The sequence below is a fragment of the Peromyscus leucopus genome, chromosome 1 (assembly GCF_004664715.2).
Source record: "Peromyscus leucopus breed LL Stock chromosome 1, UCI_PerLeu_2.1, whole genome shotgun sequence".
NCBI classification, from domain to species: Eukaryota; Metazoa; Chordata; class Mammalia; order Rodentia; family Cricetidae; genus Peromyscus; species Peromyscus leucopus.
The window spans coordinates 88,406,839-88,421,016 of record NC_051063.1 but is presented as its reverse complement, the minus strand read 5'-3'; the positions used below and the strand labels follow the sequence as shown (position 1 = coordinate 88,421,016).

At 47.1% G+C, this 14,178-nt stretch overlaps 1 protein-coding gene across 1 annotated transcript in view; it reads right to left on the bottom strand.

The window, feature by feature from the left end:
- Positions 1 to 14,178, bottom strand: part of Plekha7 (pleckstrin homology domain containing A7) — a 187,929-nt gene that overhangs the window by 55,464 nt on the left and 118,287 nt on the right. The window contains 4 exon segments of the mRNA XM_028884573.2: positions 215 to 287; positions 3,638 to 3,742; positions 4,441 to 4,552; positions 13,972 to 14,058. Coding sequence (XP_028740406.1) covers positions 215 to 287; positions 3,638 to 3,742; positions 4,441 to 4,552; positions 13,972 to 14,058 — 377 coding nt within the window.

The window sequence follows — 14,178 nt, the reverse complement described above, 5'->3', positions numbered from 1 at the left end:
CTTACTTGGATTCAACAGCTTGAACTTCTGGGGCCTGGATGGGTAAAGCTGAAGTCACCAGCCATACACACCAGAGAATATTCTTGCAAGGCAACAGGCAACAGTTAGCTCAGGCCACTGCTCTAGCAACAAGATTTGAGAAAGCTCCCATTTGGACTCCCTCACCAGTCTCTCTAGCACAAAGAACTCTTGGTGCTCTGAGACTCCAGCTCACCTTTATAATAAAACAAACAGTAATCAGCGAGCACAAACCACCGTCTTTTCCACAGCCTCATCCCGGAGCTGTCCTGCAAAGCACAGACAATCAGTCAGGACAGCCTATTCCACTCCACCTTCCACTCATGTAAAACTGCTCCCGGAGCCACGACTGCCCACAGCCACTCTTTTACATTGTTATTTTTTTAAGATGGATTTTGGGGGGTAGAGAGATGGCTCAGCAGTTAAGAGTATCATTTACTCTTCCAGAGGACCTAGGCTCAATTTCTAGAACCCAGATGGCAACTCACAACCACCTGTAATTAGAGTCTCAGGGGATCTAACATCCTTTTCTCGTCTCCAGACGTACCAGGCATGCACATGGTGCACAAATATACATTCAGGAAAGATGCCCATGCATTTAAAATAAATTTACACATTTAAATGTATTTAACACCCCCATCTATATGTGCATGTGTATGTATGTGTCCATCCACAGGGGCCAGAAGAGGGTATCAGAGCCCCTGGAGTTAGAGTTATAGGCCATTGTGAGTCACTGATATGGATGCTAAGAACTGACCTCAGATCCTCTGCAAGAGTAGTATGTGCTCTTACCCAGTGAGCCAACTTTTCAGCTCTCTCTCTCTCTCTCTCTCTCTCTCTCTCTCTCTCTCTCTCTCTGTAGGGTTTCCCTGTGTAATCCTGGTTGTCCATGAACTCATTCTGTAGATCAAGCTGGCCTCAGACTCAGATCCACTTGCTTCTGCTTCCTGAGTGCTGGGATTAAAGACATGTGCCACCACGCCTCTTTCATTTTCTTTTGCTCTCTTTTATTTTGTAATGAGATGGTCTCGTGTAGCCCAGGTTGGCCTCAAATGCTGGTGTTGAACTTCTAATCCTTCACTTCCACCTGCCGAGTGTTGGGATTATCGGTGTGCTGTTCACACCACACGTGGTTTACGTGCTCCTGTGATCCGGTCCAGGACTTGTGCTTGGCCTGCATGCACTCCACCAACTGAGCCGCATATCTGGCCCCCATAGTCTCTCCTCTTCAATAAACCAATGAACATCTTATTGAATAGCTATTCTTTAACCAGGACATTAAACTTAGACTAACTGATGGCTTAGATTTCCTCCCTCTTTCAATGAGTATCTTACTGAATAGCTACTCTTTAAATAGACATTAACTTCAACTCACTGATGGTTTAAAGCAGGAAGTAAGGTTTTCTGGTCTCCTAGGAACAAATTATTATAACCCATTTACTTCTAGAAAGGAAAGTACAAAAATAGAAGTTAACTACTGATAACTATTAAAAATGAAGTGTTTTGGTTTTGTTTTAGGATCTAGGCCATAAAATATCTTCACTCATTCTGATTAGAAAGTGAAATTACATAGTATTGAATAATTTTAAGTTAGGTAATTGAAATAAAGCTCTCAGCTAACCAATTCCATTCTCTACCACAGGACTGGATTTGTTATTTTCTTTCCAGACGATGTAAAGGTGTGAATTCTCTTTGCAATCAAATTTTGTCATAATCGAAGTTGAAAACAAACCAAACCAAACAAACAAAAAAAAAAAAACTTGGTCACAAGGAAAATAGCAACATTAGATGCCAGTTTCTCCAACGCCTAGGAGACTCTCAGAGGTTGGGTTTAGCTGGTTAAACACCTTTCCTTGAAGCTGGAGAGATAGCTTAGTGGTCAAGAGCACTTGCTGCTCCTGCAGGGGACCTGAGTTCAGGCCTCAGAATCACGTGATAGCTCATAACTGTCTGTAACTCCAGTTTCAAGGGATGAGATGCCCTTTTCTGGCTTCCATGGACACCATGAGCATGGTACACATACATACATGCAAGCAAAATATTCATACACATAAAAATAAAGTCTTTTCCTACTCAGAAGCTTTTGATAGGCTTGAAATAAAACAGAAGAACAGTTTCCAACCCTAAACATGACATGAGGCTGGTTTGTCATGCATTCCCATCCCCCAACACATACTAAAGTACCAAAACCAAATTGACTTTATGTTGTCATCTGACGGTCAGTTCTATAACGTGCAAACTGGCAAATGATTTCTACAGTCTAGATAGGATTTGCTTCCTTTTTCCTGGTAGGCCTTTAGCTATCCTCCATATATGGTTCAAATGCCACTTTCTGGGGGAAGCTTCCTGGGCTGTGCGAGCACAGCTCTTCCTTCTGCTAGGAGTCTGCAATGCTCTTGAACAGACCCATCATGGAAGCAGAGCAGCAAAAGGGTGGGAGGTGGGAAGAATTATTCACAGTCCTTTCCCTCTCCTGCCACATTTCCAACCAGTGTCCTTATTTAACGGGGCAAGCCAGATTGGAGAATTACTCAGATAGAGAGAGACATGCAAGTAAAAAGACCAGAGCTGTGAAAAGAGACATGTGACCAGAGGCAGAGGACGGGGTCTGGGACTTCTCTTCCACAGGAAGGGGCCTCTAGAACCCTCTACACAGTGTACAATGCACAGCCCTCCTCACAAATGCTCTCCTCAAGTGGGTTTCATTCCTCCTGGAGTTTGACTAGCTTTTGTAGATGGTGGTAGGGGACAGACAGTGTGATGTGAAAGATGCTTTCTTTGTTTCCCTCTGCATGTGATGAGTTCCTGAGGGAACCTATTTACCTCTTCACACATGCTGTGTGAGCCCCACAAAACATGGCACAGACATGGGGAGCAAATGAATGAAGAAACGGCAAGGAGAAAAGGAAGGGGCCCAGGAGACATAGTTCTGGACTTAGGAGCTCGGAGCTGGCTGGAGACCAGAGACAAAGCAATGAGGGTGGTGTGGGGGTAATGAAGATGAAGGACAGCCTCAAGGATGGGCTAAACAGATGTGGGAACAGCAGGAGTAGGTGATGGTGCTGAGGTCTCTTCCCCTCACACCTGAGAGGTAAGTGATGACTCCTTATTACTAACATCCAGGAAAAGTGGCTGGAGAGAGGGTGGAGCAAGGAGCAAGTGGTGAACTTGGCAGATTTGGATTTCCACACACTAGGGAGCTAGCCATACACCCCAGGTGAGGAAAAGATACCATTTGTAGCCAAACGATAACAAAGGCCCTAGCACTAGGAAGACAGGTGCTGGCTGACTCTTCCACCCCCACTGTGGCCTGGGCTCTAAAACACAGCCCTCTCTCCTTCTTCTCCATCACCCCACACCCCACTGACCAACCCCGGCCACCAAGAGCACCAGGGGCCAAAGTGGTGAAGTGGTTTTGGGAGAGAAGCTGCAACCCTTGAGCAAACGGCTCACTCATAAACAATGAACAGGTCACTGGGCACAGTGGGCAGAGCCCACCTGCCCCAAACAAATTCGGGAACAAGAAGTTTCTCTAGCTATTCACAGCCTCCCCGGGCCGAAGGAGAGAGAAGCAAGCAAGATCCATTCTCCCACCTCACTCCCACCTCAGCCTCCTCACCTGCTTGTGCAGCCAGCCCCTCACCACCACCGGGACATTGAGGTTCCTCCGAATGGCCTGGTCTCTCTTCCCAAAGCTGTGCACTTTACTGCTGGACTTGACGATCTAGGAGAAGCAGACCTCGGTTCTAGCAGCAGGGACTTAGAGGGGCACACACATGCTTGTGCGTTAGGAGGGCTGTTGGTGGTCTCTGGCATCCTTTAAGTGACAGCACCTTCTCTCACTGCGGGCCCTTGGTCACAGCGTCCCTCCCAGTCAAACAGCAAGCCCCGGATACAGCAAACTTCTCAACTGGTTCACACAGAGAGAAGTTAAGGGATTTTCCCATTAACGTTAAGACCTGCTGCCTTGGCATTCAGGAATGAAGCCACTTTTCAGTCCCTGACTTTGTCAGTATCCAATATTTGGTCCATCAATCTAGTTTACCTGTCTAAGTCGGAGATCCTACATTTTGAACAAAAACTTCTGGGCATTTCCCTTCCTCAAGCCTGTCTGTCACGGAAACCTGCCAGGATCTAACACCATGCCCACGTGAACAGAAGTGTTACTTTCTGAGTACACACCAGGACAGTGAAGATTGCACTCCAGGAGCTAGACACCAGTCTTGGTCCATCAGCAACCACCTGTTTCCTTGGACAAGGGCCACAACCTCTCTTGGGCCCCATTTCCTGATCTGTAATTTTGGGGGGGGGCATTTCTTATGGGTATACCCCACAAAGCTGTGATAATCAAATAGACTTCTGGTTACAAAAGGCTTGGAAAAATATAGAAGGGAAGGAAGAACCCAGTGACCAGGGGCTCACCTTGGGTCCAGGCTTGGCCTCCAGGGTGGACGTGGTCCCAGCCGTGGATGTCTCACTGACCATGCTGGACGGTCTTTGGTTTCTCTCTTGCTTCGACATGTGTGGGTGTGGTCTGCAGGGAGGTGCAGGGGAATCCAGTGAGTATGTGCCCAGCTGCAGAGTGGGAAGTCCAATCTATGACCTGTCCCAAGCTGGAGCTGGTTGCTTGGCCTCAGAACAGCTCAGGTCCCATTTTTTTGGAGGCTGTCTGCTCCCAGACTGTAAACAGAGGCCACAAAATCCACCTGTCCCTGTGCTTCAGGGAACCAAGAGATGGCAGATGGACACACCAGCACAGCCAGACATTCCAGAAAAGGGTGCGCACCGCATTCACTGTCTGTGGTCCTAAGGTGCCCACACTCATTCTCCTACTAGGGTGTCCCTGGCAACTGCTCAAGGCACATAATACTCTTAACAGAAGGAGGGAGTCATCCTACCCTACACACATACACCTCCACTTCCCTGACTCCCAAAAGAAGCTGTTTATAATTAGTAACAAGAAATCACTTGCGCACACATCCACACCCCCAGATATACACAGAGAATGCTTACATAAACGCCAGTGGGGCTTGCCTCCCAAAATAGACTACTCAACAAAGAGTCCTATTCTGGGAACACTCCATTTGCCCCAAAATAGAGCCATTGGAGATATTAACCCCCAGTACCGTGACTGGATAGCAGGGAGTCATGAAGTATATGTGAGACCACTGTAAGGAACCCTAGTGCTTCCCCCATCAGCATCCCAGCCACATGGACTTCCTGCCGAGAGGCTCTGGGAGGACCAGAGCTTGGCGTACTACTCCAAAGAGATGTGGAAGAACATCCTTCTCACCTGCCTTCCGAGGAGCCCATATCTGTACCAGTCTTTCCTACATAGAAGTGTAAATGACTTCACCCAAGCTCAGTACCCATCCTTGAACAGCATGATGCATGATGGCAAGACCCTGCCAGCTCCACAGTCTATAGGCTATCCCTGAGCAGGAAGCAGAAACCACGGCGTTCCTTGGCTGAATTTTGTTTGCTGCTCCAATACGCAGCAGGATCCAGGCAGGTGATTAGCATGCAGACTACATACAATATATTGAGGCTTCCTGCTTCAGGAGTTGAGAAAATTACTTCAGAGGCCTTAGCTAGGACCCTAAAAAGATGGAGTTGGAAGATTCAGGCCAGACGAAGCTGAAAAGAAAAGTGCTCAAAATTTCTCACATCACTTACTTTTACAGGGTGTGACGGAAAAATTCTAGTCTTCACCTAGAGATACCATGCTCCCTTCAGGTACCACCATTGCTCAAAGGACATGGATCCTTGTAGTGCTCTGGGTCACCACACCAAGACTGCCCCAGGAGGGGACTTCTCTGCAGAAGTGTGTGGCTGTTATGCCTCCTCTGTAGCAGGCATCAGCTTCCCAGTGGTCAGCCCCATGAGATGCTCAGCAGTGGCAGACACACTGCCCACCAGGCAAGCTGGCTGACTCCATATCAGCCAGGCTCATCCAGAAGCCCTGCCCACGGCTTCCATCCCAGCCAAAATGTTGTTACTGCTCCCTGCTCAGATGGGGAATGTCACCAGGCTTGGCTTCGCCCTTGGCAGAGGCTATGGCAGCAAAATCACAGTTTGGGGGTGGGAAGAGGCTCTATGAGGCTGTCTTGTCCTATCTTGCCTCTAAGCAGGACAATCAACTATTTTCCAAAACCTGCTCCTGCCCAGCTTTCCAGAGAGAGGGACAAGGAAGGAAAACTCTTGGGTTGCCTGTTAGGATGGTTATACCTCTCCACTGAAATCTAAGACCCAATGGGTAGGTGAGACAGGATAAAGGTGCTTGTTTCCAAGTCTGAGGACCTGAGTTCAATACCTGGGACACACAGGGTAAAAGAGAGAACCAATTCCTACTAGCTGTCCTCTGACCTGCACAGACACACACAGACACAGACACAGACACAGACACACACAGAGACACACAGACACAGACACAGACACAGACACAGACACACACATAGACACACAGACACAGACACACACAGACACACACACACACACACACACACACACACACAAATTCAAGATATAAGCGCCAGCCTCACAAAAGGTTTATCTGTGACTTAAGTTCAATTATTTTCCTTTGAGATACTAATAGAAACATTAAAGGATATTAAAGAAAATACAAGAAAAAGCTGAATGATGAAGGGAGAAGGGGGACCCCCCATAGTCCTGCTACCTAGAGCAAAAATATTTTAACATTTATTTATGCCTGTCCTTCTGATATGATTGCTTTGATTTGGGGGGGCATTGTTTTGTTTGTTTGCTTGTTTTGTTTTTCTCTGTAACTGTGATGTGTTCATGATCTTATTTATACCCAATGTTTTAAACTATTTTAACATGCAAGATACAGTGACACATGCCTTTAATCCCAGCACTCAAGAGGCAGAGGTAGATGGATCTCTGTGAGTTCAAAGCCGGCAGGGTCTACATGGTGAGTTCCAGGACAGCTAGAGCCACATAGTGAAACCTTGTCTCAAGAAAAAACAAAAACAAAAAACATGTGCACACACTCATACACTTTAATATAAACATTTTCCCCATCACTTTTTTTGGATTTGTGGCTGGCCCAGGAAACCTAAATGAGTGAGTGCTTTGTGGTGATATTGTGTTCCCCAAAATATTGTGCACCCTAATAAACTTATCTTTGGTCAGAGAACAGAACAGCCACTAGATATAGAGGCCAGAAAATGGTGGCACACACGCCTTTAATCCTAGCATTCTAGAGGCAGAGATCTGTCTGGATCTCTGTGAGTTCAAAGACACACTGGAAACAACCAGGCATGGTGACTCAGGCCTTTAATATCAGGAAGTGATGGCAGGAAGAAGAAAGGTATTTAAGGCGTGAGGACCAGGAACTAGCCTGGTTAAACTTTCAGGCTTTCGAGAAGCAGTTCAGCTGAGATCCATTTGGATAAGGACATAGAGGCTTCCAGTCTGAGAAAACAGGATCAGCTGAGGAATTGGCGAGGTGAGGAAGCTGTGGCTTGTTCTGCTTCTCTGATCTTCCAGCGTTGACCCCAGTACCTGGCTCCAGGTTTGGTTTTTTATTAATAAGACCTTTTAAGATTCCTGCTACAGCGCTTTGCCATTTCTTAGCCTTAGTCTGGCCATCTTACCTTTACCCCTGGCTATGGGTGCTAGCTGGCTGGGAGTTCTCTCAGCCAATAGCATGAGGAGAAAGACAAAACTTGGTCACAGGTTTGGTGAGAAGAGGACAGAGCTCCTGCTGAAGGAGTCAGCTATAAAGAGATCTTGTTTGGAGAAAGACTGGTTATAGACACAACGCTGACCTCTAAGAAACAGTGAGAGGCAGGGGAGGAAAGGAAAACCCCAAAGCTGCCCTAGAGAGGTGACTATGTTGACTACTAACACCGCAGGAAAGATCCGCACTCAATCAACAGCCTTCAGTGTTACATGCAGCCTGACCCAGCTCTCTGAAAGAACAAGACACACACATCCAAGACAAGGCTGGCCTTCAGAGGATGTTTGCTAGATCCCCTCACCATGGGTCATACTAAACGATGACTATGAAAATGACCACAAGTTATTTACTAGAATCACAACTAGTAACCCATTTCATATCAGAAATAGACATGAGAATGTATAAAAACAATTTTCTCGGGCTGGAGAGATGGCTCAGAGGTTAAGAGCACCGACTGCTCTTCCAGAGGTCCTGAGTTCAATTCCCAGCACCCACATGGTGGCTCACAACCATCTGAAATGAGATCTGGCACCCTCTTCTGTGTTTATAATAAATAAATAAATAAATAAATAAATAAATAAATAAATAAATAAATAAATCTTTTTAAAACAAACAATTTTCTCAGTTGGATGAAAAATTGGCACTCCTGAAAGCTTCTAGAGTGGTTTAACCCCATTGATTTAAGCATAGGAGCACCCATGATGTATTAATGAAGTCTCCTGAATAGAAAAGCCAGAAAACCCAGAATGAGTGAACAGAGCGTCATTCAACAGAGGAGTTCTGGTCCATTTGCTTCAGCTAGGCTCACTGGACAGGCATGCTCCCCACTGAAGCATGCCAGTAAGGCTGGGCAGACATACTGATCTGTCCTCAAGTCCTCAGCCTGGATATACTCCACTAGTAAGTTTTACCCAAGAAATATCCCCAGAAGACATACAGTTCCCCATCAGCATGCCCTCTGGCACATGGCATCCTACAAAGGAGACCACAGAACCTGCATGCTCAGACTCTTACTGTCCTTAAATAAGACCTATTCACTCTAAGCCTGCTTGTTGGGTTTCTATGCTGTCTGGATTCCCAGTACAGTGGGATGGTTGAAACAAAGACCTCTCTTTCCCTCACTTAAGCTACATGAATGCAGATTATTTTGCTGCAGGGGTGTGGGCTGAAGTTCAAAACAGTGAGCTGCCTCCTGTCAGAAGCAAACAAAAGAAATGAAGAGTAGACAGAATCAGCCAGGAGAAGCCCCGTTGGGAAAGGGCTGGATTCTACCCTGAAGAAGTGACCTCCTCTGCCTCCAGACAAAGTGCACATACCCTGACGGGCAGAGCAAGAACCCTCATAAATATGGAAGCCATTTTCTCTGAGCACTGGCATATCATCACAGCAGGACCCCGTCCTTCTGCAAGTCACTACAGACATGTCAACCAAGCCCGAGGGACAGCTACACTAAGTACAGCAAGCAGGGGAACAAGGCAGAGCATCAGGAACAGCTAAGTGCCAGGAGCTTTCCTCGAATTCTCTCGGCTACGCAGTCAGTTTTATCACTCGTGCTTTGAAGATATGAACATTCAGCCCCAGAGAAATTAATGACTTGCGGAAAACAGCAGCTATGTTCTAAAACCTGGGCTTACTCGGGAGTCTGAGGCAGGGGAATTGAAAGTTCAAAGCTGTAGGGTGAGTTCCTGGCAAGCCTGGGCAACTTAGTGAGAGTCCATCTTTAACAGTTAAAGGGGACTTGATGTAGTTCGGTGGTGGGGTGCTTGCCCACACATGAAAACCTGGGTTCAATCCCTAGTACTGTAAAAATGAAAATTAAACTGGGTGGTGGTGGCACACACCTTTAATCCCAGCACTCAGGAGGCAGAGGCAGGCAGATCTCTGTGAGTTCAAGGCTAGCTTGGTCTACAAAGTGATTTCCTGGACAGCCAGGGCTATACAGAGAAACCCTGTCCCAGAAACAAAACCAAACAAAACAAAATTAAAATTAAGTTAAAAGCAATGAACTGGATGGGGTCTGCCATAAAGAGATCCCAAGTGCCAAGTCCCAAGGTCAGTGAGACATAGACCTTGGCTATAACAGCCCCGAGGCCAACCCCCAAACCAGGGGACCTGGGGTGGCAGAAAGTGCAAGAGCAGAGATGACTAGGTTTCAGGTGAGCTTCGATGTGTTTTGACTCTTCCACAAGTCAGCTCTCTGGGCCTCAGTTTCCATTTTAAATGGGGTGAAAACCACCTCTCTTCATAAGGCAGCTTGTGCATTGAGACGACCTTCTGAGAACCAGGAGATGCTGTAAGATCGGCACAATTCCTGTGTCAGCACTGGAGACCCGGAACCTAAATCCCACCTACAGTTTATTTTTACTTCCAAGCCACTTCTCTCCAGAAAGCTCAGGATGCCAAATGATTAGCTCAGACCACAATGGTTTCTTAGCAACGCATCACCTGCGACTGTTTTTAGTCAAAGTATAGAAACTATGACAGGCTTCCCTTCTAGTGGTCAAGGCAATGGCTGGATGTCAGCCGGTTAGGGAAAAACAGAACTCTATTGGGCTGGGGATATGGCTGGGTGATTGTGTACTTGTCTAATGTGGACAAGACCCTCAATTTGATCCCCAGCACTGAAACAAAACAAAACAAAACAAAACAAAAACACCTCATTTCATGTTATTCCATGAATTTCTAGATAAATGGAACCCCAACTTCAGACTCTGTTCTCAAGGATTTCAAAGACAAGGGAACTCAGCTGAGTGACGGCTGTGAATGGGGGACTGCATGCAAGAGTGGGTACACTTGTAAACACAAGCACACATTTGAGGAGCACAATCTACAATGAGGATGATGGGGGGCAGGGGAGGAAAGGAGGGGGGCAGGGAGGGAGAGAAAATGAGTTGTTGCCTGCCCCAAGCAGGCAGACAGACACACCTTCATAAGGCACTTCCCAGATGAAGAGACACCACCAACGCTTACTGTCAACTCCCATCACCCGGGGGAGGCTGTCTGACACGGGATTTCATGCAGCAACTGCAGCCTCATTCCACTACAGCTCACTATGCGCTTTCCCCGTCCCCCTCAATTCCTTAAACACAGGCTGGAAAAGAGCCCAAACAGCACCCCCTCACCTGGCATGAAGACAGCTCTGACAGTTGTGCCCTCACCCCTCAATCAGAGCATTGTCCTGAACTTGGCATCAGAGTCCCCAAGCGGGACTGCCTTGGGCTAGTCTCTTCCCCTCTCCAGACTGTCTGTGCAGGATGAGAGGCAGACATGGACCTCTGAGATGCTCCCATTCTAATCTGCCCCCTTCCAAACTGCCTGCTGCTCCTGCCTGATCTACCAAGCAGCTACCCTTCTCATCCGACTACATCGTTTGTTAAATGGCAATCAGAGCAATTCCCGGGGTGTAGAGAGGGGAAAGGAAGGGACTAGAGAAGTCACAGGAAGAAACGAGACTTCTGTATTTGAGCAACAGCCTCCCTTCCACACAGCAAAGCCACATGACTGCATATTTGGCCAGCAGAGAAGAGCCGCAGACGTGGGCAGTAACTGCATTCCCAATTGACAATGCCCTTCAAAACATCCACACCAAAAACTGCCACCAGACCCTGAGCGAACTAAGGGCCCCATTCCCATGGGCCCCATTCCCATGTCTCTCCCCTTACCTGTGACTGTCACAAATGCTGTCTGAAAATCCAGAGAGGAAAACCAGTCAAGTTTCTGCATCTGCTTGCCAGGTGTTCGCATTTCTCCTCATCTTTTCTGCTGCCATGGCAACCAAATGCAACAGGCAAAGCTAGCCCAAGACTATCAGTGTCTGGAGACAAGGTGCTGGTTCTACCAGCAACTGATGGCAACATATGAGACTCTGACAGCCCAGAACCCCGAGGATGAGTGCAGGCTGGCCTCCTGAAGGGGGAGTGCCTTCTCCCCATGTTCACTCGCTCTTATCTCTGGCTGCCAGCTTTTACCAACATGTAGCTGCAGGAAGAGCAGGAGACAGAATTGCCTAGCAGCAGGAGATTCCCACCTAAGCCCACAATCCTCACCGGCTTCAGCAGAGTTTTGTCCTGAAACACGTTAAATAAAGCCTCTTCTGCAAAGGGGTCGAAGTTCAGTAAGAGACAGCCTACCTTCAGCAAGCTCAGATCTCTCTTAGAGCTGTCTTCAAACACCTCTCACAACATTACCGGCAATTCCAACCAGTGTTTGCTTTCCAAATACACAAGTGGGAATGGGAGGACAGATGAAACTCACTGGGCACAGGGAAGGGCAGGCCAAGTAAGGGTCCCCTGGGTAAGGACCCCCAAGGTAGCCCACATGCCTTGCAGTTGGTTGCTCAGTACAATAGTGGGTTTCTGAACTTCCAAAGCAAGTGCACTCTCTCTTAACCCAGGCCCCACCTCCACATGAAATGCTTAGCGGAGTCTGGGGATTGGTGTACAGTCAGCTGCCGTCACTGCTCAGGAATGCTTCTCTCTTACCCAAAGCTGTAGAGGCACCCGCACTGGGGAGAAGAAAGCATGTGCCTGTGCTTGAAGATCAGATATGGAAATCACATTCCTGGGTCTTCCAAGTCCCTTGTGTGTAGGTAGACCTTTTAGCTACTGTGATGGTTAGCTTTAATGGTCAACTTGACACAACTCACCTGCCAGGAGAGTCTAGATGTGGAGTTGTTTACATTGGGTTAGCCTGCGGGTGTGTCTATTGGGGACTGTCTTTATTAAGTTAACTACTATAAGAAGACCCAGACCACTGTGGGCAGCACCATCCTCTAGGCAGGAGGTCCTGAATCATATTAAGGGGGGGAAATCAAGCTGAGCATAAGCAAGCAAGCAAACAATCATGCATACATTATGTTATCTCTGCTCTTGAATGTATGTGCTATGACTAGCTGCTTGGCTTGATTTCCCCATAGCGACAGACTGTAACCTGGAATTATAAACTGAAAAAAACCCTTTCCCCACTAGGTTGCTTTTCTGTCAGGATATTTTATCACGGCAACAGAAATAAAAGTAGGACAGCCACAAAGGGCCAGACACCCACTGATGTTAAAGTCATTCAGTGAGCATCAGAAAGAGGCTTCAGAAGGGCGGCCAGCTGATCGGTCATGAGCGATGAGGCCCTATAACACAGTGCTGGAGAAGGGTTCCTACAGAAAGACAGCAGAGGAAGCTTGGCGTCTTCGAAGCAAGTCTAACGTTACTACAGGTCAACTCCAGCTAGAATCTCTACGCAACAGCGATGTAGCCCGCTCAGTTAGCACAAGGAGTACAGACTAGAGTTTCCTCCCTGAAAATCACTGAGCTGGGCAAAGATCTGCTTCCTCTCCTGTAGACTCCAGCTTTGTATTCCTACTAGATGCCTTTAGAGGTTAGGTTTACAAGCAACTGTAGCAAGAGAGTAGGATGGAAATTAGTCAAAATTAGCATATGAAAGAAAGACTGGAAATCCTCTCCATCAAGGTTGACATGCAAAACAACAACAACACAACAACAACAAACAAAGTGAGCTATCCATCGACCCAAAGCCTACCATACTGAAATACACTAGTCCCAATCCTCTGCACGGCATCTGCCATGGAGCCTTTGATCTGTTTCCAGCTCTGGCCTGTTTCCACACTTGGAAAAGCTTTTCTCCCTTAGTAAACTTTTTTGTTATTATCTACTATCTCTACCCAAATACTTGTTCATGGACAAAAACCTGGTTATTCCTGAAGGTAGCCTTGGCACCCAATCTCACCTCTAACACCTTCCCACCGGATGAGAAGTCCATTCAGAGCACAGCTAGTGTGCAAGGTGATGATGTCAGAAGAAAGGAGTTTTTTTTTTTTTTTTTTTTTTTTTTTTTTTTTTCGAGACAGGGTTTCTCTGTGTAGCTTTGCCTTTCTGAGCTCATTGTAGCCCAGGCTGCTCGAACTCACAGAGATCACCTGCTCTGCCTCCCAAGTGCTGGGATTAAAGGCGTGCGCCACCACCGCCCGGCAAGAAAGGAGATTTTTAAGAGGCTATGATTACCACCACAGCACATCCCGCAGCATCTCTCCATACCCACATCCTCTCACCAGACATGTGAAGATGGAAAAATAAAACTCCTCTCACTTTGAATCAACCAATCCACTCCAACACCCTCTACCTGACCACAAAACAAACAAACAAACCACAACAGCAGAAACAGCCCAGCAAGTTGTGTTTTGAGTTCATGTCTCCAAGCTCCCAAACTCTGCCTAAGTAAAAACATAAAGAGATACTTACTCCTCCTCCTGAAGAATGAATTCACTGTTTTCTGGAGAAAAGTGCCCAGTCACAGGATGCCTGAAGGTTGTGGTCTGCTGGTTGTGGCTAGGGAGACAGAGAGATGAGAAGTCATGTGAATGAGGGGACACCAAGGACACCAAGAGATCAATGTGCCTAGGGAGGGACCTAAGTCATCAACATTCCTCAGGGAGGAGGAACATGGCT